Raw genomic sequence first — 27331 nt, forward strand, 5'->3', positions numbered from 1 at the left:
TATATGACAGGCCTATTTACATTTGGAAATATGACACTTTTTATCACTGACCTTAAAGAGAGGCCCTCACATGGCAATGCATAATGTGATACTGAGCCATACAGACCTGGAAGAGCCCAGGTCTATGATGAATTATAATCAGTTTCAACTCCAGGACAGTAATTTGAGCTCGACGGGCCGAATGGCCTCCTTCTGTGCTGTAACAATTCTCTGATTCTATTCTATAGTTGGGTCATTACAATTCACCTCATTGTCCTTGGGCTATGGAGAGCGAATTTAACAGAATTCCTACTCCTGATTAGTGAACCTTCCGGAAAAACCCATAGATGTCTGGTGAACACCATTAAGACTGATCGTCTAGAGTCATACAAGAAGAGTGGCGACAAGGCAAAATACTGCAGAGGTTGCTGAAACCATATGCCAGAATAAGTCACAGCTATATATTAAAAATCTTGGGGGAAAAATTCAGTTGGTTTGCGCCTCCCGTTAGCACCTTAAGAGGGCGCTAATGAGGCGCAAAGCAACTAGCGCCCATGCGCGCCGATGTTTGTGCCGCTCACGAAATTAACTAGACATTTTGCGGCAGCGCTAAACACTACCTCCACGATCTCCTACACCGGCAGATCGTGACGTCAGTCGAGTGTGCAACGCCCCAGTAGCGCCCTGGACCGGATATTGAGTGGCGCCCCCTGCCTTACCGCCTGCTGCTAGCAAAGACAGGTTGAGGGGAGCATTTTGCAGTCAGGAAGGGACTGGGGGAGCGCTACTTAAAGGCGACCGCTTCCTGCCTTTTTTTGTAGGTGACATTTTTGCACCACGCATTCTGAAAGAGAGAGAGAGAAACTTCTGGAGAGATTCAGCGCTGTGTGAAGGAGTTTTGGGTACTGAGCAGCACTTTGCAGGTTCATTTTGATTTGCCCGTCCTTGTATCGATTTAGAAGAGACTGTGGAGGCTGCACTCTGAGCTCTTTCCCTGGGTCTCTCCATTGTTCTTTCCAGAAGATTTGATGTACAGGTCTCTCCAGGCTGAGATTCAAGGCTGCAATGAGCAGGATGTGGATGAAGAGCAGGATGAACCCTCCCCTTTAAGAACTGGCCGGCGCCATTGTGTCTGTGTTCCATTGCTGACTGACATCACATGAGCTGCGCCAGCGCCAAGAGGTAGCGCCTCGTTCCTCGGTCTTTGCGCTTTAAGACAGGTGTGAAGCACCTGATTTAGCGCTCCAATCACCTCCGGGGGCGATAAAAGCCAAGTTTGCAGTCGGAGGTGATAATTAGCGCTAGGTGCTAATCTTTGCGCCCGGCCGATAATCGCGCCCCAAACAGGGCGATACTGAATTTTTCCCCCCTTGTGTAAAGGGCACAGTTCCTGTCCACAAACCTTACTTTCTGTTGTCACAATTTTTGGTCATGCCATTATAAATGACTATGTCAGTATTTCCCATTCAATTTTGCTATGTCAACTTTCACAACGCATCACAGGCTCTAGCCATAGAAGGGGTAATTTTAACTTTCATCGGTGAGCGAGAAACAGGTGATAGCGAATCATTGGCTCATTTTATACCCCGCCCGAGTTTCTTGACCATTTCCAATTCCGCTATCATCTAGTATATAAAAAAAATATTCATTAACTGACTGTGGGTAACACCAAGGGCAATTAACTAGAACAATGAGTTGCTTTCAACTGCAGCGACTATTATTATGTAGGCAAACAAAGCATCTATTTTGCGCGATGCAAAATCCCAGCAAAATATCAAAAATATGGTATGGAATATATATTAGTGTCATTAGTAGCCCTTACATAATATAAACTGCTGTTATAGGTCGTGCAGGAAGAATGGTTGCCTTCATAGCCCAGCACAAAGCAGTGTCTTTAGCAGAGATGGGGGTACAGTTACACTGCTCCATTACAAAATAAAACAAAACCTACAGTAACATTACTGACAGGGTAAGAACTGTGGTGGAAATGCTGCTGTTTGCTAAAGTCTCGGTTCTGTTATTCTGCTACTTATTAGGATATATCATACATTGTCTTACAAGCCAGCAGGGTGTTGAGTCAACCATGGCTAGAGTCTGAAACAGAAGTAAACCACTGTGGTGAGTTATAAGAACATAAGAAATAGAATCAGGAGTCGGCCATTCGGCCCCTCGAGCCTGCTCCGCCATTCAATAAGATCATGGCTGATCTGACCTTAGCCTCAATGCCACTTTCCCGCCCGCTCCCCATAACCCTTGACTCCCCTGTAGCTCAAAATATGTCTAACTCCGCCTTGAATATATTCAATGACTCCGCCTCCACAGCTCTCTGGGGTAGAGAATTCCAAAGATTCCCGACCCTCTGAGAGAAGAAATTCCTCCTCATCTCTGTTTTAAATGGGCGACCCCTTATCCTGAAACTATGCCCCCTAGTTCTATATTCCCCCACAAGGGGAAACATCCTCCCTGCATCTACCCTGTCAAGCCCCCTCAGAATCTTATAAATTTCAATAAGATCACCTCTCATTCTTCTAAACTCCAACCTGCTCAACCTTTCTTCATAAGACAACCCCTTCATCTCAGGAATTAACCTAGTGAACCTTTTCTGAACTGCCTCCAATGCAAGTATATCCCTCCTTAAATAAGGAGACCAAAACTGCACGCAGTATTCCAGGTGTGGTCTCACCAGCGCCCTGTACAGTTGTAGCAAGACTTCCCTACTTTTATACTCCATCCCCCTTGCAATAAAGACCAACATTCCATTTGCCTTCCTAATTACGTGCTGTACCGGCATGCTAACTTTTTGTGTTTCATGTACGAGGACCCCCAGATCCCTCTGTACCGCAGCATTTTGTAGTCTCTCGCCATTTAAATAATAATTTGCTTTTTTATTTTTCCTACCAAAGTGGATAACCTCACATTTTCCCACATTATACTCCATCTGCCAAATTTTTGCCCACTCACTTAACCTATCTATATCCCTTTACAGACTCTTTGTGTCCTCCTCACAACTTGCTTTCCCACCTATCTTTGTATCATCAGCAAATTTGACTACAGTACACTCGGTCCCTTCATCAAAGTCATTAATATAGATTGTAAATAGTTGAGGCCCCAGCCCTGATCCCTGCGGCACCCCACTGGTTAAGTTTGCCAACCTGAAAATGACCTATTTATCCTGATTCTTTGTTTTCTGTTAGTTAGCCAATCCTCTGTCCGTGCTAATATATTACCCCCAACTCTGTGAGCTCTTATCTTGTGTCGTAACCTTTTATGTGGCACCTTATCGAATGCCTTCTGGAAATCCAAATACACCACATCTACTGGTTCTCCTTTATCCATCCTGCTCGTTACATCCTCAAAGAACTCTAGTAAGTTTGTCAAACACGATTTCCCTTTCCTCAAACCATGTTGACTCTGCTTGATTGTATTATGATTTTCTAAATGTCCTACTATTACTTCCTTAATAATGGATTCCAGCATTTTTCCAATGACAGATGTTAGGCTAACTGGTCTATAGTTTCCTGCTTTTTGCCTCCCTCCTTTCTTGAATAGGGGCGTTACATTTGCGATTTTCCAATCCGCTGGGACCTCTCCAGAATCCAGGGACTTTTAGTAGATTAAAACCAACGCATCCACTATCTCTGCAGCCATCAGGTTCAGGGGACTTGTCAGCCTTTAGCCCCATTAGATTGCCTAGTACTTTTTCTCTAGCGATAGTCATTGTTTTAAGTTCCTCCCTCCCTATAGCCCCTTGATTATCAATTATTATTGGGATGCTTTTAGTGTATTCTACCATGAAGACCGATATAATATATTTGTTCAAAGTCTCTGCCATTTCCTTGTCTCATCCTCTAAGGAACCAATGTTTACTTTAGCTACTCACTTCCTTTTTATATACCTGTAAAAGCTCTTACTGTCTGTTTTTATATTTTTTGCTAGTTTACTTTCATAATCTATCTTCTCCCTCTTTATTTTTTTTTTTGTCAACCTTTGCTGGTTTCTAAAAATTTCCCAATCCTCTGGCCTACCACTAATCTTCGCAACATTGTATGCCTTTTCTTTCAATTTGATACCATCCTTAACTTCCTTAGTTAGCCACAGTTCATCCTTCTTGTAGAGTCTTTCTTTCTCACTGGAATAAATCTTTGCTGAAATTTATGAAATATCTCCTTAAATGCCTGCCACTGCTTATCTACCGTCTTACCCTTTAATCTATTTTCCCAGTCCACTTTAGCCAACTCTGTCTTCATACCTTTGTAATTGCCTTTATTTAAGTTTAGGACACTAGTTTCAGACCCAAGTTTCTCACCGTCAAACTGAATTTGAAATTCATCATGCTATGATCACTCTTCCCTAGAGGATCCTTTACTATGAGATCATTAATGAATCCTGTCTCATTACACATTACCAGACCTAAAATAGCCTTCTCCCTGGTTGGTTCCACAACGTATTATTCTAAGAAACCATCCCGAATACATTCTATGAACTTGTCCTCAAGACTACCCTTGCCAACTTGATTTGTCCAATCTATATGAAGATGGCAGCACGGTGGCATAGTGGTTAGCACTGTTGCCTCACAGCGCCAGGGACCCGGGTTCGAATCCGGCCTCGGGCGACTGTCTGTGTGGAGTTTGCACATTCTCCCCGTGTTTGCGTGGGTTTACTCCGGGTGCTCCGGTTTCCTCCCACAGTCCAAAGATGTGCAGGTTAGGTTGATTGGCTATGATAAAATTGACCCTTAGTGTTAGGGGGATTAAATACGTGGGGTTACGGGGATAGGGTGGGGATATGTGTTGGTGTAGGGGTTACGGGGATCGGGTGGGATATGTGTCGGTGCAGGCTCGATGGGCCAAAATGGCCTCTATCTGCACTGTGGGGTTTCTGTGATTTCTGTGATTAAAATCGCCCATGATTATCGCAGTACCTTTCTTATAAGCCCCTATTATTTCTTGATTTATACTCTGTCCTACAGTGTAGCTACTGTTAGGGGGCCTATAGACTACTTCCACCAGTGACTTCTTTCCCTTACTATTTCTTATCTCCACTCAAACTGATTCTACATCTTGATCTACTGAGCCAATATCATTTTGCACCACTGCACTGATATCATCCTTTATTAACAGAGCTACCCCACCTCCTTTTCCTTTCTGCCTATCCTTCCGAAATGTCAAATACGCCTGAATATTCAGTTCCCAGCCTTGGTCACCTTGCAACCACGTCTCTGTAATATCTATCAGATCATACCCATTTATTTCTATTTGTGCCATCAACTCATCTATCTTGTTATGAATGCTGCGTGCATTCAGATAAAGAGCCTTTAATTTCGTCTTTTTACCAATTTTCCCTACTCTGACTCTATTTGCTGGTGCACGCTTATGTTCGTACGCTCTGTCTCTTCCTGTCACACTCTGGTTATCATTACCCCTATCGTTACCCTGCACTATTGCCTTCTCATTTCTCTTTGACTTTCTAAATTCCCCTTCACCTGAATTCTCCCCACCCCCCACTATTTAGTTTAAAGCCCTATCTACCGCCCTAGTTATTTGATTCGCCAGGACACTGGCCCCAACATGGTTCAAGTGAAGCCTGTCCCAACAGAACAGCTCCCTCTTTCCCCAGTACAGGGTACTGGTGCCAGTGCCCCATGAATCGAAACCCATTTCTCCCACACCAGTGTTTGAGCCATGCATTCAAATCTCTGATCTTATTGATCCTATGCCAATTTGCTTGTGGCTCAGGAAGTACGGGAGAGGAGATCACACTCTGTCAGTATGAAAGAGAGAGATCACATTGGCCTCGATTTTAACTGACCCGTGGAGTCGGGATTGGAGGCGTGCAGGGGGTTAAAGTCCCGAATTCTGGGGTCCCGACACCACCCCGTCCCAAACCCGCCTCCATGTAAGTTTCAAAGGAGGCGGGTACCCGCCCCGCACTGGGACCCGCCTCCCCGAGGCGGGAACGTATTAGTGCCAATTAACTGCCTGTTAACAGGTAGTTAGCAGGCAGTTTTTAGCCTAATCCCTATTTTAAAGCGTGAAGTGTGGGATTCCTGACAGCTCCAAACCACGCCAAGTTAGATGAGTCGGGCTGTCAGGTTGAAGGACTTGGAGGGGTGGAGATGTCGGTGTTCAGGTGAGTGATGGGTGCATGAGTGCAAAGGTAAGTGTGTTTGGTGTGTCTAAAGTGTGTAAAGAAGTTTAAATTACCAGTACTTACATTTTTAGCCTTCCTTCCTCTAGGTTTCAGGAGTCCATCATCTAACCGGCACAGAAAGCAGAATGACTGCGATCTGTCAAAAGTGACAGCCTGCAGCTTTCTGTGCCGGTGAGATTTCTAACTGAGTCTGTGGAGAAGGACTCAGGTTAGAAGTAAGACTGTCAGTGTTTGACAGCTTCAAACAGCTGTTAAACACTGATATTTCAACTGTCAAAACGTCTTGACAGATGAAATTTCAGTCTGTGACGTCACCTGTTGCCGGGTGGCCCTTAATTGGCCTGCTGAGCCCGCTGGGCGGGCTCAACAAGGTCAATCAAGTTAAAATCGCATGGATTGGCCGCATCTCGATGGAAGCGGGACTAAAACCCTGAAAGTTGTAGTCCCGCCTCCTTCCCGACTTCTGAGTGAAAATCACATCCATTGTGTCAGTATGAGAGAGAGAGAGAGAGGTCACACTCTTGTCAGTATGGGAGAGAGAGAGATCACACTGTCAGTGTGGGAGAGAGAGATCACACTGTCAGTATGGGAGAGAGAGAGATCACACTGTCAGTGTGGGAGAGAGAGATCACACTGTCAGTATGGGAGAGAGAGAGATCACACTGTCAGTGTGGGAGAGAGAGATCACACTGTCAGTATGGGAGAGAGAGATCACACTCTTGTCAGTATGGGAGAGAGAGAGATCACACTGTCAGTATGGGAGAGAGAGAGATCACACTGTCAGTGTGGGAGAGAGAGATCACACTGTCAGTATGGGAGAGAGAGAGATCACACTGTCAGTGTGGGAGAGAGAGTTCACACTGTGTCAGTATGGGAGGGCAGGTCCTTCTGGGTGCCCAGCTGGGATTCGAAACTTAGTTTCAACATTCAGTGCAACAGTAAATGAAGGTATAATACTAATACGAACAGTAGCAAATATAGGTTTTACTGCAATCAGTAATGTGTTATTACTCCTGTGCTTTATCCATTCTTTTCTGTGTACAAGAGGTAGAATCATCACAGCCAGAGGGGAATGCTTTAGGCACCTGTCCCATTGGGAACATGAGTAGTTGCTTTTTGGTTGTGAGATTAGAGACATACTGCAACCCATAATATTTATTTTGACATACAATTTAAGAACATAGAATTCTGAATCAGTAATTCAGACTTGTGTTACTTCGTAATTAAAATATGAAACAAGTATTATATCCTCCGTAAGACAGTAAAGTGCAAAGTGATACATTTTGGTAGGAAGAACGAGGCAAGGCAATATAAACTAAAGGGTGCAATTCTAAAGGGGGTACAGGAACAGAGAGACCTGGGGGTATATGTGCACAAATAATTGAAGGTGGCCGGGCAGGTTGAGAACGCGGGTAAAAAAGCATATGGGATACTGGGCTTCATAAATAGAGGTATAGAGTCAAAAAGCAAGGAAGTTATGATGAACCTTTATAAAACACTGGAGTATTGTGTCCAATTCTGGGCACTGCACTTTAGGAAGGATGTGAAGGCCTTAGAGAGGATGTAGAAAAGATTTACAAGAATGGTTCCAGGGATGAGGGACTTCAGTTACGTGGATAGACTGGAGAAGCTGGGGTTGTTCTCCTTAGAGCAGAGAAGGTTGAGAGGAGATTTGATAGAGGAGTTCAAAATCATGAGGGGTCTAGACAGAGCAGATAGAGAGAAACTGTTCCCATTGGTGGAAGGGTCAAGAACCAGAGGACACAGATTTAAGGTGAAACGAAAAGAAAATACTGCAGATGCTGGAAATCTGAAATAAAAACAGAAAATGCTGGAGATACTCAGCAGGCCAGGCAGCATCTGTGAAGAGAGAAACAGAGTTAACGTTTCAGGTCGATGACCTTTTGTCAGAACAGGAAAAAACAGGAAATGGAACAGATTTTTAAGCAAGTGTAGGGGCTGGGAAATGGGGGAGGGGATGAAAGAACAAAAGGGAAGGTTTGTGATAGGATAGAAGGCAGGAGAAGTTAAGAGATATTCAAGGCAAAAGGAGATGGTAATGGGACAGGTTAATAGAGTCATAGAGTTATACAGCACAGAAAGAGGCCCTTCGGCCCATCACGTCCGTGCCGGCCATCAAGCCCTGTCTAATCTAATCCCATTTTCCAGCACTTGGTCCGTTGCCTTGTATGCTATGGCATTTCAAGTGCTCATCCAAATGCTTCTTGAATGTTGTGAGGGTTCCTGCCTCTACCACCCTTTCAGGCAGTGAGTTCCAGATTCCAACCACGCTCTGGGTGAAAAGGTTTTTCCTCAAATCCCCTCTAAACCTCCTGCCCCTTACCTTGAATCTATGCCCCCTTGTTATTGACCCCTCTACTAAGGGGAAAAGTTCCTTTCTATCCACCCTATCTATGCCCCTCATTGACTTTATCAAACGCCTTACTGAAATCCATGTAAACCACATCCACTACACTACCCTCATCCACACACCTCGTCACCCCCTCGAAGAATTCAATCAAATTGGTCAGACATGAGCTTCCCTTGACAAAGCCATGCTGGCTATCCCTAATTAATCCCTGCCTCTCCAAGTGGAGACCAATTCTGTCCCTCAGAATTTTTTCCAATAATTTCCCTACCACTGATGTTAGGCTCACTGGCCTGTAATTCCCTGGTTTATCCCTACTACCCTTCTTGAATAATGGTACTACGTTAGCTGTTCTCCAGTCCTCTGGCACATCCCCTGTGGCCAGAGAGGTTCTGAAAATTTGTGTCAGAGCCCCTGCAATCTCCTCCTTTGCCTCACATAGTAGCCTGGGATACATCTTGTCCGGGCCTGGGGATTTATCCACTTTTAAGCCTGCTAAAACCGCTAGTACCTCCTCCCTCTCGATGCTAATATGTTCAAGTATATCACAGTCCCCCTGCCCGATTTCTATGTCCACATCGTCCTTCTCCACAGTGAACACAGATGCAAAAAATTCATTTAAAACCCCACCTACATCCTCTGGCTCGACACACAGTTTGCCACTTTGGTCCCTAATGGGCCCTACTCTTTCCCTAGTTATCCTCTTGCCCTTAATATACTTATAAAACACCTTAGGATTTTCCTTTATTTTGCTCGCCAGTGTTATTTCATGGCCCCTCCTCGCTCTCCTAATTTCTTTTTTAAGCATCCCCCTGCACTTTTTATACTCCTCTAGGGCTTCCTCTGTCTTTAGTCCTTTGTATCTGCCAAAAGCCCCCCTTTGTTTCCTAATCCATTCTCGTATATCCCTTGACATCCAAGGTTCCCTGGGCTTGTTGGTCCCACCCTTGACCTTTACGGGAACATGTTGCCATTGTACTCTCTCAATTTCCTTTCTGAAAGACTCCCATTGCTCCGATGTGGATTTTCCTTCAAGTAGCTGATCCTAGTCCACATTGGCCAGATCCTGCCTTATCATATTAAAATTGGCCTTCCCCCAATTTAGAACCTTTATTTCCGGTCCATCCTTGTCCTTTTCCAGGACTACCTTAAATCTCACCGAATTATGGTCACTGTCACCAAAGTGCTCACCTACTAACACTTCTACCACTTGCCCGGCCACATTCCCTAGAATTAGGTCCAGTACCGCCCCCTCTCTTGTAGGACTTTCTACATGCTGGCTCAAAAAGCTCTCCTGGATGCACTTTAAGAATTCTGCACCCTCTAAGCCTTTCACACCCTGACTATCCCAGTTAATATTGGGGAAGTTGAAATCCCCCACTATAATTACCCTATTATTTGCACACTTCTCTGAGATTTGCCTACATATCTGTTCCTCTATCTCCCCCTGGCTGTTTGGGGGCCTATAGTACACTCCCAGCAAAATGCTAGCCCCCTTTTTGTTTTTAACTGCAACCCATATGGCCTCATTAGAGGAACCTGTTAAGATATCATCCCTCCTTACAGCAGTAATTGTCTCCTTAATTAATATTGCGACACCCCCTCCTCTTTTACCCCCCCCTCTGTCTCGCCTGAAAATTCTATACCCCGGAATATTGAGCTGCCAGTCTTGCCCCTCCCTCAACCATGTCTCCGTGATAGCAACAATATCATACTCCCATGTGTTCATCAACAACTTCAGTTCATCCACCTTATTCATAAGACTCCTTGCATTAAAATAAATGCCATTTAGCCTTGCCCTACTCCCTTGTGCCGTTACATATTTGCTCTGCCTTCCAGTCTGACTTATTTTTTCCTCTATATTTGGCTGTACATCACCCCCTATTATAGCTCCACTCTGTATCCCATCCCCCTGCCAAGTTAGTTTCAACCCCCCCTGAACAGTGCTAGCAAACCTCCCCGCAAGGATATTTGTGCCGTTCTGGTTCAGGTGCAACCCGTCCGACTTGTACAAGTCCCACCTTCCCCAGAAGCAGGCCCAGTGATCCAGGAAACTAAAGCCCTCCCTCCTGCACCAACTCTTTAGCCACGCATTCATCTGCTCTATCCTCCTATTCCTATACTCACTAGCACGTGGCACCGGGAGTAATCCAGAGATTACAACCTTTGAGGTCCTGCTCTTTAATCTGCTACCTAGCTCCCTAAATTCTTGCTGCAGGACCTCATCCCTCTTTCTACCCATGTCATTGGTCCCAATGTGAACCACGACCTCTGACTTCACCCTCCCCCTTCAGAATGCCCTGCAGCCGTTCAGTGACAACCTTGACCCTGGCACCAGGGAGGCAACAAACCATCCTGAAGTCACGTCTACGGCCACAGAAACGCCTATCTGTTCCCCTTACGATAGAATCCCCTACCACTATTGCTCTCCCACTCTTTTTCCTCCCTTCCTGAGCAGCAGAAGCACCCCTGGTACCAGGAAGTTGGCTGCTGCTGCCTTCCTCTGGTAAGTCATCCCTCTCAACAGTATCCAAATCGGTATACCTGTTTGAGAGGGGGATGTCCACAGGGGACCCCTGCACTACCTGCCTGCTTCTACTGCTCCGCCTGATGGTCACCCATTTCCCTTCTGCCTGTGCAGCCCTTACCTGCGGTGTGACCAACTCACTAAACGTGTTACTCACGACCCTCTCAGCATCGTGAATGCTCCAAAACTCATCCATCCGCAGCTCCAGCGCCGCAATGCGGTCTACTAGTAGCTGCAGCTGGATACATTTCTGGCACACATGGTCGTCAGGGACACAGGCAGCGTCCCTGAATTCCCACATAGTCACACTCTGATTACTTTTTACCTCTCTCCCTGCTGCTGAGTTGGTAAGCCTTACCTCACTGCCGGTTTTATACTCGGCCTCGCTGCTCCCATGTCCGATCTGGTCGGGCCTTACCCCACTGCCGGTTTTATACTCGGCCTCGCTGCTCCCAGGTCCGATCTGGTCGGGCCTTACCTCACTGCCGGTTTTATACTCGGCCTCGCTGCTCCCAGGTCCGATCTGGTCGGGCCTTACCTCATTGCCGGTTTTATACTCGGCCTCGCTGCTCCGTGGTCCGATCTGGTCGGGCCTTACCTCACTGCCGGTTTTATACTCGGCCTCGCTGCTCCCAGGTCCGATCTGGTCGGGCCTTACCTCACTGCCGGTTTTATACTCGGCCTCGCTGCTCCCAGGTCCGATCTGGTCGGGCCTTACCTCACTGCCGGTTTTATACTCGGCCTCGCTGCTCCCAGGTCCGATCTGGTCGGGCCTTACCTCACTGACGGTTTTATACTCGGCCTCGCTGCTGCCAGGTCCGATCTGGTCGGGCCTTACCTCACTGCCGGTTTTATACTCGGCCTCGCTGCTCCCAGGTCCGATCTGGTCGGGCCTTACCTCACTGCCGGTTTTATACTCGGCCTCGCTGCTCCCAGGTCCGATCTGGTCGGGCCTTACCTCACTGCCGGTTTTATACTCGGCCCCGCTGCTCCCAGGTCCGATCTGGTCGGGCCTTACCTCACTGCCGGTTTTATACTCGGCCTCGCTGCTCCCAGGCCCGATCTGGTCGGGCCTTACCTCACTGCCGGTTTTATACTCGGCCTCGCTGCTCCCAGGTCCGAGGATGGCTCTAGATGAAGTGTAAATTGCGCTGGCAGAATGAAAGACAGCTGCCATGTGGGAGAGAAGAACAGAAGGCACAAACAAAAAGTGTGGTGTACAAATTTCAGGTGATTGGCAGAAGAACCAAAGGCGACATGAGGAAAAACTTTTTTACGCAGCGAGTGGTTAGGATCTGAAATGCTCTGCCTGAAAGGGTGGTGGAGGCAGACTCAATCGTGGCTTTCAAAATGGAATTGGATAAGTACCTGAAGAAAAAAAAATTTCAGGGCCACGGAGAAAGGGCGGGAGAGTGGGACTAGCTGAAGTGCTCTTGCAGAGAGCTGGCACGGGCTCGACGGGCCAAATGGCCTCCTTCTATGCTGGAACCATTCTATGATTCTGTTCTACAGCCATTAACTTCTCTTATTAAAAACAGAAAATGCTGGAAACACTCAGCAGATCAGTCAACAACTGTGGAGAGAACAGACAAGTTAGCATTTCAGGTGTTGACACTTTGTCAGAGCTCACCGTGAACTCTATCTGAATGTAGAGCCTGGACGAGCAGATGCAACCATTGCTAGGCTCCCTCCCGATTTCTTTATCCCCCCTCTCGATCGGCCCCCACCCTCCCAATCACATCCCCCGCCGCCCCCCCCCCCCCGAGGACCTACCTGAGGGCCTGTACCAGGGAGGCAGCCAGTCCAACTTCGTCCTCTGGGCGTTCAGTTGGCATTCGCAGCTCACTGGCAATTTGCTGGCGAGGCCCGATTTCAGATGAGCCTCAGGCCTACGGCTTCTGGTGCGCGCTGCCGGAAAACCGAGCAAAATTAATTTCCACCCCTCAGAGTCCTGTTTACACTAGGGTGAAATTTTAACATAGCCCAGCGAGAAACTGACAGAATTGGATCGGTTACCTGTTTTACACCCCGCCCAATTTTACTATCCACTGACTTCGATTACCCCAAGGTTTGTGAAACATGCTAAAGGCATCTAGGCCATAACATCATGACTGCATCTACTTGCTTCTTCAATCCAATATTGTATTTGTGAAACTTATTCACGGGGATGTGAATGGACTCTTGGACGGTACATCCCTGGATCTAGTGCTTGTAATAGAGTACAAATATTATTGTTTTCATTTATAAATTGTAGGTCATGTTGGCTGAGTTAAAAGGTACAGATGAAGTCTACGCTGTGAAGGTGCTAAAGAAAGATGTCATTCTCCAAGATGATGACGTGGACTGCACAATGACCGAGAAGAGGATACTGGCATTAGCAAGAAAGCACCCCTACCTGACCCAACTCTTCTGCTGCTTCCAGACAAAGGTATGTGTTTCTGGACCAAAACTTCATCCACCAGAGTATGTACAAATGGAAATACACCTGTATTCTGAAAAACTCAGTGCAATATGATTGTGTGAGCAGTAATTTCAATGTAAAGATAGGTATTGTCCGATAAAATCATAAGAATAATTCGATGGCTGAGCCATCACTACGCTCCTGTGGGTACATGAGCCATTCAGATCAGGAAGATCCTGGGTTTTATCCCAGGGATCTGTGCTGATCTCAACCAAGGTAGCAGTAGGGAACTTCCAGTTGCCCCCAGTTTTCCTTATCCTGGGTTAAGGAGGGAGAAGTCATTCCAGGATTTTTGCTCGTGATCACTATATAGCCACTGACCCCTATACGTGTGGGCATTGGGTGAGGAAAGAGTTGGGCTTGGTTGTGATGCCCATGTAGTCTACTAGCCTGCCATGATTTACTGTCAAGACTCACACATGAATAGTGAGCACTTGGGCGAAGTACTGGAGGGCACCTGTGGAACCAAACTCCAAAAAGGAGTTCATGGGGGAAAAATTCATTTGGTTGTGCCACCCATTAGTGCCTTAAGAGGGCGCTAACGGGACGCAAACCAACTAGCGCCCGGGCATGGCACTGCCCACACCTCCCGCAAAATTCAGCAGGAGGTTAGTGGTGGTGCTAACCGGTAGCGCCCTGCGGCGCTGCACCACTGGCGATGACGTCATTGGCGTGCGCAGCGCCCCGCTCACGCCCCGGCCATGATCTTCAGGAGCGCCCCCGACTTACCGCCGGATGCTATGTCCGACGGGGTCAGGGGGGGCATACCTGCGGCCGGGGAGGCGCAATTTAAAGGTGAGGTGCGGGGCGGCCATTTTTGTTGCTGGCCGCCTGCCAGCACCTGCCTGCGCTCCTGTTCCAGACCTCCTGAAACGCCCTACCCCCCCGCGGAGTGCTGGTTGCCTGCACTCCCGATCCCCGGGGGCCCAGCTGGGCCACAGGCCGCGCTGCACAAGGCCCCTCCCCTTTAAGAAGGGGAGGAAGGCCTGCAATACCGCGGCGCAACGTGCCGCAGCGCCACAGCGCAATATTGACTCACAGCGCCCCAAGAGGGATGCGGGGTGCTTCCAGTAGCGCCCTGCTTCCCTCTTGGGGCGCAACCACTCAATTTCCGGTGTGGGGGCGCTAATTTTTCCGGGGTGCTACTTTTAGCGCCCCGGCGAGTTAGCACCCCATTTGGGGCGCTACTCAATTTTTAGCCCTATGTCTTTAGGAGCCGTGGGAGGGGGAGAAAATTGATCAGTGAAAAACATAAAAACCCGTACCCGATAGGAGATAATCTGATTTTTAATCTGCTCTCAATCTCCCACTGCACTGTATAGCACATTGTTACTGAATTCGACCAGTTTCAACTCCTCCCACACAGTACTGACCTAAAGCAATCTCACTAGAGCCATCCACTGAGGTTCCTGGAAAATCTCCCAGCTGTCATCTGGAGCTCTGATATGGAACTTCAGAAAATCTCTGATCCATTTGGAGATTTATTTTTAATTTTTTTTTTGGAATACCAATCATTATATTGAAAGCGCATATTCTACAGTAATACGATAGCCAAATACTGCGGATGCTGGAAATCCAAAATAATAACAGAAAATGCTGGAAAAACTCAGCAGGCCAGGCAACATCCGTGGAGAGAGAAGCAGAGTCGACGTTTCGGGTCGAAACCCTTCTACAGAACTGATAAAAAAAAAGGCAGGAAATGAAATGTTCAAGGTGAGACAAGATAGTAATAGGACAGGTAAAGAAACAAACCATGGCTCTAGATGAAGTGTGAAATGCGCTGGCAGAGTGAAAGACAGCTGCCATGTGGGAGAGAGCGAAACAAAAGGAAAAGGCACAAACCAAAAGTGTGGATAAAAAATATAAAAATATAATAGGGGCCGAGGTTATGATCTGAAATTGTTGAACTCGATATTTAGTCCGGAAGGCTGTAAAGTGCCTAATCGGAAGATGAGGTGCTGTTCCTCGAGTTTACGTTGAGCTTCCGTGGAACAATGCAAGAGGCTGCAGATGGTGAGGTCCGAGTGGGAATGGAACGGTGAATTGAAGTGACAGGCGACTGGAAGCTCGGGGCCACCCTTACGGACTGAACGGAGGTGTTCCGCAAAGTGGTCACCCAATCTGCGTTTGGTCTCCCCAATGTAGAGGAGACCACATCATGAGCAGCGAATACAGTATACTAGATTGCAAGAAGTACAACTAAATCACTGTTTCACCTGGAAGGGGTGTTTGTGGCCCGGGACAGTGGGAAGGGGGGAGGTATATGGGCAGGTGTTGCATCTCCTGCGCTTGCACGGGAAGGTGCCGGGCGAAGGGGAAGGGGTTCTGGGGGTGATAGAGGAGTGGACTAGGGTGTCTCGGAGGGTGCGGTCCCTACGGAATGCTGAAAGGGGAGGGGAAGATGCGTTTGGTGGTGGGATCACGTTGGAGGTGGCGGAAATGGCGGAGGATGATCCGTTGAATGTGGAGGCTGGTGGGGTGAAAGGTGAGGACAAGGGGAACCCTATTGTGGTTCCAGGAGGGAGGGGCAGGGGTGAGGGCAGAAGTGCGGGAGATAGAACGGACCCGGTCAAGGGCCGTGTCAACCACGGTAGAGGGGAATCCTCGGTTGAAGAAAAAGGAAGACATGTCGGAAGCACTGGTGTGGAAGGTGGCATCATTCTACATTAATGTTCGCTTTAAAGCAATTTTAAGGCAAAACCCCCTTAAATGTCCACTCAACAACGTAACTACGTCAAGTGCTCTGTTTTCTAGACACACAGTTCTTTTTCCAAATTCTAAAAGTACTGATCCATGCAGCTGTACTGTTCTAAGGGTAGCAGTAACCCTCCTATGTCTCACTCAAGTGGATCTTGTATCTCACATTCTCAGCAGCCTTTCACCTTCCGTGCTCAAGCTACTGGGGGAGAACCTCACAAAAGTAGCAGGATATGAGAAAAGAGATGTAAAAAGGCACTGTATGACTAATAACCTGGATGTTTATTATTTATTTTGGCATTTGTGAACATGATTAAAGTGTAGGACCCATAGGGCTAGAAATTCGAATGGTTAGTGCCTCCGGGGGGCGATAACGAGGCGCTAACCACTTACTGCCCGGGCGCGACGAGAATATCGCCTCCCGCTAAATTCGGCGGGAGGTTTGCGGCAGCGGTATGGCGTTGCGCCCCGATCACCTTCGCCTGGAGATCGTGATGTCATCGCCGTGCGCTTCGTCCTGGTAGCGCCGCGGACCCGAACTTCAGTTTCGCCCCCTGCAGCATCGCTGGGCGACAACACCGGCAGCTGCAAAAGGCATTCATCGGGAGGCCGGGCGCTTCGGGGGCAATACTTAAAGGCAAGGTGGCCGAGGTAGGAAACAAAATACTGAAATGCTCGTTTTCTGTTTTTTTCCCTTCTTTCCCCAGCGCTCGATCAGTCCGGCACTCTGCTGCAGTGCATCGGGCTGATCGGGCCGGATCGTGGCTGCCATCAGGGACCAGGTTAGTTTTCCCCTTGCAGAGCCTGCAGCGATGGGCCCTTCCCTTTAAGGGAGGGAAGGAGCCTTCCAACGCGGCAGTGCTGCACGGCCCATTGTGCAGCGCTGCTCACCTACCGCCCTGCCTGCTGCCTGTTGTGCTCCAGGAAGGAAGTGAAGTGTTTGATTTAGCGCTCCACTTCCTTCCTGCTGCACAAAACTGAATTTTTTAAAAGCTGAAAGATATTAGCGCCTGGCGCTAATTTTTTCAACTTTTAAAAGTTAGCGCCCCAAACGGGGCCATAATGAATTTCTCCCCCTTAGTTTTTATGATCTGGTCTGCAGAGTGTTTCTATAGGAGCTGTGAACATGGCAAAGCTAGGTAGGTGTATGAATGATGGTCAGAGGGATGGAAGCTCTTTACTGGAGGTTGGCTGTGTTATGTTCATTAATAACTAGTCGTTTTTATTAAGAACAGCTAGCTTTTGCTAGACACTTTATTGAGCACATGTGGACTAGGTACAGTATCTGTAGAGGCCTCCATCTTGACTGCTGCCTTGTGGGTAGCCTAGTGCATCGTGGGTAGCCCACTCTTATATACATACAGCACCACCTAGTGTACCATTCCAGAATGACAGGTTACTGATCATTACATCCCCCTTTCTTTGAGATTAAACAAAATCAGTATCAATCTGGTCACGAATCATGGATGCTTTCAGCTCAGAGAAATTACATGTCTGTGCTTTCAGTTTCAGATCAGTCAAAAAGCTATCAAAAGTCTCATTTTGCTGCTGTGTCCGAGAACGGAAGATGTACCTCTCATAGGTTTCATTCTTTTTGGGAGAACAATGTGTATCAAACTTCTTTAGCACAGCGTCTAATTTTTCTCTGTTCTCCTCTGGATTAAATACAAATGTATTAAATACCTCTATCGCCTGTGGACCTGCAACCGTGAGCAGCAACGCTATTTTCCTTGCGTCTGGCTTTGTACTGTACCCGATGGCAGCAATGTAGAGTTCGAATTGTTGTTTAAAAGTCTGCCAATTGTAGTCGACATTTCCTGTGAGTTTCAAACGCTCTGGTGGCTTCAAATTCTCCATGTCGCGTTGCACAATATTCAGCAGATCTTACCAATCCTGGTACCATGTTATGTTCATTAATAACTAGTCATTTTTATTAAGAACAGCTAGCTTTTGCTAGACACTTTATTGAGCACATGTGGACTAGGTACAGTATCTGTAGAGGCCTCCATCTTGACTGCTGCCTTGTGGGTAGCCTAGTGCATTGTGGGCAGCCCACTCTTATATACATACAGCACTACCTAGTGTACCATTCCAGAATGACAGGTTACTGATCATTACAGGATGGACTGGTTCAGATGGTATTCTGGATAGGAAATGGGGAGGGTATGGTGGAGCAGTTTAGGAGAAGCCATGTTCAGTGAGTTGCTGGCATACAACTCTGGCTGCAGCAGATCTCCTACTGCAACTGCATCCTCCAGTTCACCTGTTTCCTCCTCTTCATCTGTCAGCAACAGTGGCTTCCTTGTTGCATGGCAGAGTTATGCAGGAGGCAGCATACTACCATAATCCACAACACTCTCAGGGCTGTACTTCAGGAAACGCCCTCCCCCCAAACAGGTCCAGGCAGCGGAATCATTGTTTAAGGACCTCTATTGACTGCTCAATGACGGCTCTGTTGGAGTCATGACTGTTTTGTATCTGATCTCCACTGGCATTTATTGAGTCATCAGCCAAAGTCTGGAGGAGTTTTCCCTCCTTTCCTAGGAGCCATCCTGTGACTTGTTGCTCCTCATCAAAGAGAGGGTGAACGCTGGAGTGCTGCAGGATGTAGGCATCATGGAAAGCAGGTACACACCTGCATGAACCACTGCGGGTGGTCATTTCACTACGTTAAGGGAATGAAACCTTGTATGATTCATGAAGGTACTGGACCTGTTGGCAGGAGTCTTGATGGCCACAGGTGTACAGTTGATGGCACCTTGCACTTGTGGGAATCCTTCAATGGCTGCAACACCCACAGCTCATTCAGGTTGGCTCCCATGGTCCATGGAGAATGAGACGAATTCATTAGCCCTGGCAAGCAGCACATTTGGCACCTGCTTTATACAGTAACACACTGCAGTCAAATTTATATTGCATATGTCTACAGCAATAGCCTGAAATGACCCTGCTGAAAACTGGCCCCATTAATACAATTTCATTAAGAGGGCACCATCAGTGGTAAAATGATGTTAGGTAATATAATTGTGCTATTTTATAAACAAATATCACAGTTAACTCTTATTGAGAAAATATGACTGCATCACTTGCATGGAACATAAAGTGACCCTCTCTGATTCAACATTCCTCTTAAAGTGTTTTTTTTTACATCATTTAGCCATGCATTAATGCTTAACAGTACGTTGTATTGGACAGTTGCAACAGTTTCTCATTGTGATTGTGTGCAAGTTCTTTGAATGTATTTTGCTTTTAGTTAAGTAATTAGATTTTCCAATGTAAAAGTTGCTACCTGACTTCCAAAGGGAGCAAAGAAATTTCAAGTGTAGCTTGGGCAGCCATAGAATTAACAGTTTAACTGCAAATACAGTTTGACATGTGTTTTTCATCAGCCTATGTACTCCTGGGCAAATTTAATGTTTCAAATATAAAGAAACCAGGAATCTCTTAAATATTGGGTCTATAGGTGTTGTGTATGTACCTTTAAGAGAATAACTGGTCTCAGACTGCAGTACCGGCAGTGACCACCCCTGTATAAAAGGCGCGAGCAAGCCTCTGTAGTTTCAGTTTCCCGATTGACTCCTTTCAGTAAAGACTTGTTTTGTTCAACTCCTGCTGTCCGTGTCTCAATCATACATGGACATAATACTGGCGACGAGCAGATACGAACTTACCTACAGTCTGCACCACCTCCTGGGATCCATTCCTGAAGCGAAGTGAGCAGAGGTCGAGGCCAGAAGGAAGAAAGAAGCAGTAGAAACGGGCATCGACCGTGGGCATCCGCCCCTGAGTTAGCGGAGTTGAAGATTGCTGGAGAAGCTGTCGAAAGCGGGGCCTGGTTCCTGTCGACAGTGCTTCAGCTAATCGGGCTGGTGGCAGGTAGTACACTGATCCTTCCTGGGCTGCGGCGGTCGCGAACTCGAGCGGGTGGCTTGCAACGGGGCCGAGCAGCGTTGTCGGGAAGAGGAGAGAGAGAGAGGGTGGAGCACACAGGGCGCGGCCGGTGCTACGAAGCCGGGCTGCGTACAGACCCGAGAAGAGGGAGACAAGAGTCCCACAGGGTTGTTCCACGATGGGAAAATAATAAAAAAAGAAATATTAAACGCGCAGGAAACCGCGAGGAGCTGCAGGTTACAACGGAAACCGCGGAAAGCAGCGCTAGCAACAGCGGGGAAGAAGGCAAAGCGGGGAGGCGCCATTTTGTTAAATCGGAGAAGAAGGCAAAGCGCGGGAGGCGCCATTTTAGATTTTCAAGATGCCGAAGGCTGGCTGTATCACTGCCTTTGATAATACAATAGAGGACTGGACCACGTATGTGGAAAGAGTCGAGGTATATTGCGAGGCAAACGAAATAGCCGATGAGAAAAAGGCATCGGTATTGCTAAACTTAATGGGCGCTAGAACGTACGGCCTATTGCGGGACCTGATTACTCCAGCCAAACCGAAGGCGAAGAGTTTTAACGAAATTGTTGCTGTCCTACAGGAACACCTAAACCCTGCACCGCTGCTGATAGCAGAAAGATTTAAATTCCACAGGAGAACTCAGCATAAAGATGAGAGCAATGCTGAGTACCTTACGGAACTGGAGCAGGACTGGCAGATACCCTACGGGACAAATTTGTCTGTGGACTCCTGAGTGAAGGAACACAGAAGAAGTTACTCTCAGAGAAAGAGCTGACGCTAGATAAGGCTTTCAGCGTGGCAGTATCGTACGAAGCAGCAGCCAGGGGAGCTGCGGAAATACAACAAAAGCCACAGGAATACGGCACCCACGAAATGACACGGGGATTTGCAAAATGTTATCGCTGCGGCAGAACTAACCATGACCAGAAGGACTGCTGGTCCAAGGACAAATATGCAGGCAATGCGGAAAGATGGGGCACATTGCACGAGTTTGCAGGTCTGGGAAGAAGACCAGCGACAACAAAAAGGCTACTAAGGAACCGTACAAGAAAGTACAAAAGATGACGGACAGTAGTTCCGAAGACCAGATGAGCGATAGTGAATCCGGGAACAGGAGGCTAAGCTGTCTCAAACTTCACAATGTAATCGCAAAAGAGGATCACCGAACCATTTGGGTCACCCTCACGATAGCAGGGTCCCAAGTTAAAATGGAATTGGATACAGGATCAGCGCTAACCGTCATGAATCGACGAGACTACGAGCGGCTATTCTCACACATACCCTTGAGAGAGACATCCATCGTCTTGACGACGTATACGGGGCAAAAGGTATACCCCAGAGGAAAAATAAGGGTGCCTGTCGAATACAACGGCAAGAAAATATGAAAATTGTATCTCTACATACTGTAAAATGGTGGACCACCGTTATTGGGACGTGAATGGATCAGGAAGATAAGCTTAGATTGGCACTCCATTCATGCAATGACGGTGGATGGTAAAAAAGACGAAGACGTCACTCCTGGACGATTGTCAACAATCTTAGCTAACGCCAAAGAGGTATTTCAACAAGAACTGGGCACTCTTAAAGGCGTAACCGCCTCGATAAAAATAGAAGAGAATGCAATTCCCAAGTTTTTCAAAGCAAGACCGGTACCATATGCAATTCGCCCAGCCGTCGAGGCAGAGCTGGAGAATCTGGAGAAGGCAGGCGTGTTGTCTATGGTCGACTGGAGCGAGTGGGCGACACCCATCGTTCCTGTCATGAAGAAAACATTAAGCAATAAGTCTGAGGAGCCAAGGAAGGTTCGCATCTGTGGGGACTTCAAGGTGACGGTGAACCCAGTCCTTCACACAGTACAATATCCTCTTCCAAGGATAGAAGACATCTTCGCCTCACTATCTGGAGGGAAGCGTTTTACAAAAATTGACCTTGCACAAGCATATTTGCAGATGGAGGTTGAAGAATCCTCTCGGAAGTATCTCACGATAAACACTCACAAAGGTCTTTACCAGTATCATCGATTGGTATTCGGAGTAGCATCGGCTCCGGCGATATGGCAAAGAGCGATGGAACAAGTCCTGCGAGGGATTCCGGGGACTCAGTGTTACTTGGACGACATCCTTGTGACAGGTGAAGATGACAGTGAACACCTTAACAACCTAGAACAGGTGCTCACTAGACTACGGGAACATGGGCTACGAGCCAACCGCCCCAAGTGCGAGTTTTTAAAGAAACAGATATCGTATTGTGGCCACGTGATTGATGAAGAGGGGTTACATAAGTCCCCTGACAAAATTGAAGCGGCTGTTAAGGCCCCAGCGCCTGAAAATGTGTCGCAACTGAGGTCATTCCTCGGATTGGTGAATTACTACCATGAGTTTTTGCCGAATTTGTCCACAATTCTGCACCCACTGAACGCCCTACTACGAACGGGAGTATCATGGAAATGGAGCAATGACTGTAAGCGGGCCTTTCAGAAGAGTAAGGACTTAATCACTTCAAGAGAAGTATTGGCTCACTACAACCCAGCACTGCCGATCAGACTGGCGTGTGATGCGTCCCCCTACGGCATTGGGGTGGTACTGTCACATAAATTCCTTGATGGTTTAGAGAGGCCGATAGCTTTTGCGTCACGCTCGTTAACTTCTGCCGAGCGTAACTACGCCCAGATTGACAGAGAGGCCCTCAGCCTAGTGTGGGGGGTGAAGAAGTTCAATCACTACCTGTACGGTCAAAAATTTACTCTAATAACCGATCATCAACCTCTTGTCTCCATTTTCAACCCTCAGAAGGGCGTACCGATAATGACAGCGCAACGGCTGCAGAGGTGGTCCCTTTTCTTAGGGGCACACCAATATGACATCGAGTACAAAGAAACTAAACAGCATGGGAATGCTGATGGATTGTCGCGCCTACCGTTGCCGACGGTGGAAGAAGAAGACCTTGCAGTGGATCCAATGGAGATGTTCCACTCGACCATAGTCGAATGTCTCCCTGTGACGAATGCAAACATAGAAAAGGAAACACGAAATGACCCGACACTATCCCGGGTCTATGATTTAACGGTGAAGGGATGGCCAGCACATGGCGAACCACTGCTGCCAGCATTCTCGCTGAGAAGAGAACAGCTGTCAGTGTGCAGAGGAACCTTGATGTGTGGATCCAGAGTAGTAATTCCACCTAAGTTGACGGATAGAGTGCTCAATGAGCTTCATGAGGGTCATCTGGGTGAGGTAAAAATGAAGAACTTAGCCAGAGCGTTTGTGTGGTGGCCGGAAATCGATAGAGAAATCGAAGAGATGACCAAGAGCTGTGCAGGATGCCAGAAGGTCCAAAACGCCCCACCACAAGCTCCTCTACATCCATGGGAGTGGCCCTCATCTCCATGGCAAAGGGTGCACATTGATTTTGCTGGTCCCTTCATGGACTCGATGTTTTTAATTGCGGTGGAAGCACACTCAAAGTGGCCAGAGGTAATAAAAATGTCCTCAACCACCACAGAGAAAACTATCACCATTTTACGAACCATATTCGCCAGGAATGGGCTGCCTGAACAGATTTGCTCTGACAGTGGACCACAGTTTGTGTCTGAAGAGTTCCGGAGGTTCTTAAAGAACAATGGTGTTAAGCATTACACATCTGCCCCATATCATCCAGCCACTAATGGATTGGCCGAGAGGTTTGTTCAAACATTCAAGAAGGCTATCAAGGCAATGTGTAATGAAGATATACCCCTACAACACAAGGTGGACAACTTCTTGTTTGCCTACCGGAATGCGACACATGCGGTTACCAACCAAACTCCAGCCATGATGTTCTTCAATCGAAAACTACGATGCCGCTTGGATTTGGTTAAGCCAAACGTCCGAAGAGATGTGGAGAACAGGCAGTTTCAGAATATGAATGAAAGGCCGACCAGGAGTTTTAAGATAGGTCAACCAGTTTTGGCCCGGGACTACCGCACTGAGAAATGGCAGCCAGGAACGATTTGTACACGGCAAGGACCTCTCATGTATACCGTGGACGTTGGAGAGAGCATTGTAAGACGCCATGCTGACCAGATTCTAGAGTCACCGGAAAACGTCAACTCCACACCACGATCTGATACACCTGGCAATGAAATCGACGTACCAATTGCAGCTACCGCAGAATCGGTGATATTGGAAGCAGATGAACCAAACAACGACATTGATTCCGACTCAACCTTGCCAGAAGAACCTGATACCCCAAAGAGACGTTATCCAGACAGAATCAGGAAGCCTCCTCAAAGACTGAACTTATAATTGCTTAAACTCAACCAATGTATCTAGCAACCATAATTGTGATTGTAATTAGTTATCATTTAGTTGTTAATTGAATGTTATGTACTGTTTATCTAAAAGGGGAGGAATTGTTGTGTTTGTACCTTTAAGAGAATAACTGGTCTCAGACTGCAGTACCGGCAGTGACCACCCCTGTATAAAAGGCGCTAATGAGCCTCTGTAGTTTCAGTTTCCCGATTGACTCCTTTCAGTAAAGACTTGTTTTGTTCAACTCCTGCTGTCCGTGTCTCAATCATACACGGACATAATAATAGGCACTGTGGTGCTTGCTAATATCACAAGGAACACTTCAAGTGACAGAACTAGTTCCACCCTCTGAACTTTGCTACAGTTTCCAGTGAATGAAAATTTAATTTAGTCGACTTGAAAACAAAAAGCTACCATTTATCAAACTTGCAAGTAATTATAAAAGTCCCTTTCCCTGCTCTTGTACTGACCTCTGTGAATGATGTATATATGGATCAGAAGAACGAGCAAAGAAGAAAGGTTGGGCAGAATATGGGGTTGTTAAACTAAGCAAAGCTGCCAAACGTTTTGAGACCAATAAACCCAGACCACGATGCCTTGCACCCTATCACTTTTGCATATATGCTGAAACATTGCAGATAGAATCATAGAACTTTATGGCACAGAAGAAGGCCATTCGGTCCATCATGTCTGTGCCGGCCGCAAAAGAGCTATCCGGCCTAATCCCACTTTCCAGCTCTTAGTCCATAGCCTTATAGGTTATGGCACTTCAAATGCACATCCAAGTACTTTTTAAATGCAATGAGGGTTTCTGCAGAAGAAATGAGATGCAAGGCATTGTAAGGCAAGTTAAAATGTCCAGTGATCAGTGAGCATTAGGGGCACTATGTAAGTAGTATAAAACACATATCTCTTATTCAGCAAATGGTTGGCAACTATGAGCTAATTGGAAATAAAAAAAGAAACAAAAAGAGAGCAAGTGGAAAATTGCTCAGGTATGTCCTGTTTACAAAAGGCAGGACAAATCCAATCCGGCCAATTATCGCTCCATCAGTCTACTCTCAATCATCAGCAGAGTGATGGAAGGTGTCATCGACAGTGCTATCAAGCGACACTTACTCGCTAATAACCTGCTCACCGATGCACAGTTTGGGTTCCGCCAGGACCACTCGGCTCCAGACCTCATTACAGCCTTGGTCCAAACATGGACAGAAGAGCTGAATTCCAGAGGTGAGATGAGAGTGACTGCCCTTGACATCAAGGCAGCTTTGACCGAGTGTGGCATCAAGGAGCCATAGTGAAATTGAAATTAATGGGAATCAGAGGGAAAATTCTCCACTGACCGGAGTCATACCTAGCACAAAGGTAAATGAAGGTTGTTGGAGGCCAATCATCTCAGCCCCAAGACATCGCTGCAGGAGTTCCTCAGGGCAGTTTCCTAGGCCCAACTATCTTCAGCTGCTTCATCAATGACCTTCCCTCTATCGTAAGGTCAGAAGTGGGGATGTTCGCTGATGACTGCACAGTGTTCAGTTCCATTTGCAACTCCTCAGATAATGAAGCAGTCCATGCCCGCATGCAGCAAGACCTGGACGACATTCAGGCTTGGGCTAATAAGTGGCAAGTAACATTCGCGTCACACAAGTGCCAGGCAATCACTATCTCCAACAAGCGAGAGTCTAACCACCGCCCCATGACATTCAACGGCATTACCATCACTGATCCCCCACCATCCTTGCGAGCTCCGTGCGTACCAGGCAGCTCAGTGTTCTTGCTGCTTGGTGCTCTCGGCTCGTCAAGAAAAAAACATTTCACTGACTAGATTACACTTCTTGTATTTAGTTATGTGACCAATAAAATTGAAATTGAAATTGAAATCAATATCCTGGGGGTCACCATTGACCAGCAACTAACTTGACCAGCCACATAAATACTGTGGCAACAAGAGCTGGTCAGAGGCTAGGTATTCTGCTGACTCCCCAAAGCCTTTCCACCATCTACAAGGCACAAGTTAGAATGTGATGGAATACTCTCCACTTACCTGGATGAGTGCAGCCCCAACAACACTCAAGAAGCTCAACGCCATCCAGGACAAAGCAGTCCTTTTGATTGTCACCCTATCCACCACCTTAAACACTCACTCCCTCCACCACCGGCATACTGTGGCTACAGTGTGTACCATCTACAAGATGCACTGCAGCAACTCACCAAGGCTTCTTTGGCAGTACCTCCTGAACCCGCGACCTCTACCACCTAGAAGGACACGGGCAGCAGACGCATGGGAACACCATCACCTTCAATTTCTCCTCCTAGTCACACAGCATCCTGACTTGGAAATATATCGCCGTTCCTTCATTGTTGCTGGGTCAAAATCCTGGAACTCCCTTCCTAACAGCACTGTGGGAGTACCTTCAACACACGGACTGCAGCGGTTTAAGAAGGCGGCTCACCACCACCTTCTCAAGGGCAATTAGGGATGGGCAATGAATGCTGGCCTTGCCAGGAATGAATATTAAAAAAAGTAAATGGTTCAGACATAACCTCTAATTGCTGCTGCAAACCTTACTTTCGGGCTCTTTAAATGTGCACCCTAATTGCCCTGAACACCCTTTTTTCTATGGGTGGGCATATGACTGACTACTATACCGGTGTAATTATCGGAAATTGTGTGGACCTATGAATAAAATCATTCGGGGATAATTTTAGTATAAATAACAGAAAATTAACAGGAGTTTGTGGTGCCAGTGAAGAAGCCTGGCCTGAGAGTTGAATGGCATGCTACAGTATATAGGTAGAAATCTATCATAACCCATTTTACCACTCATTTTTCTGATTTGATTCCCTCAATCAGAAAAGCCACCCGATTGTGTCTAATCTAAACTCTAGCACACAAAGAGTGAATTAACAAAATCCTGATTTGCACCTAAATAAAACATCTTTGAACTGACACGTTTTGAATT

General features: G+C 47.0%; 1 protein-coding gene across 2 annotated transcripts in view; it reads left to right on the forward strand.

Annotated features, from left to right (window-relative positions):
- LOC147121072 (protein kinase C epsilon type) overlaps positions 1 to 27331 on the forward strand; it is a 788174-nt gene that overhangs the window by 550843 nt on the left and 210000 nt on the right. For both annotated transcript variants that reach the window (XM_085980505.1, XM_085980511.1), the window contains one exon: positions 13279 to 13452. In XM_085980505.1, coding sequence (XP_085836631.1) covers positions 13279 to 13452 — 174 coding nt within the window. The remainder of the gene's footprint in view (positions 1 to 13278; positions 13453 to 27331) is intronic.

Source organism: Somniosus microcephalus, chromosome 3 (assembly GCF_052327205.1).
Source record: "Somniosus microcephalus isolate GS21.2 chromosome 3, FLI_Smic_1.0, whole genome shotgun sequence".
NCBI classification, from domain to species: domain Eukaryota; kingdom Metazoa; phylum Chordata; class Chondrichthyes; order Squaliformes; family Somniosidae; genus Somniosus; species Somniosus microcephalus.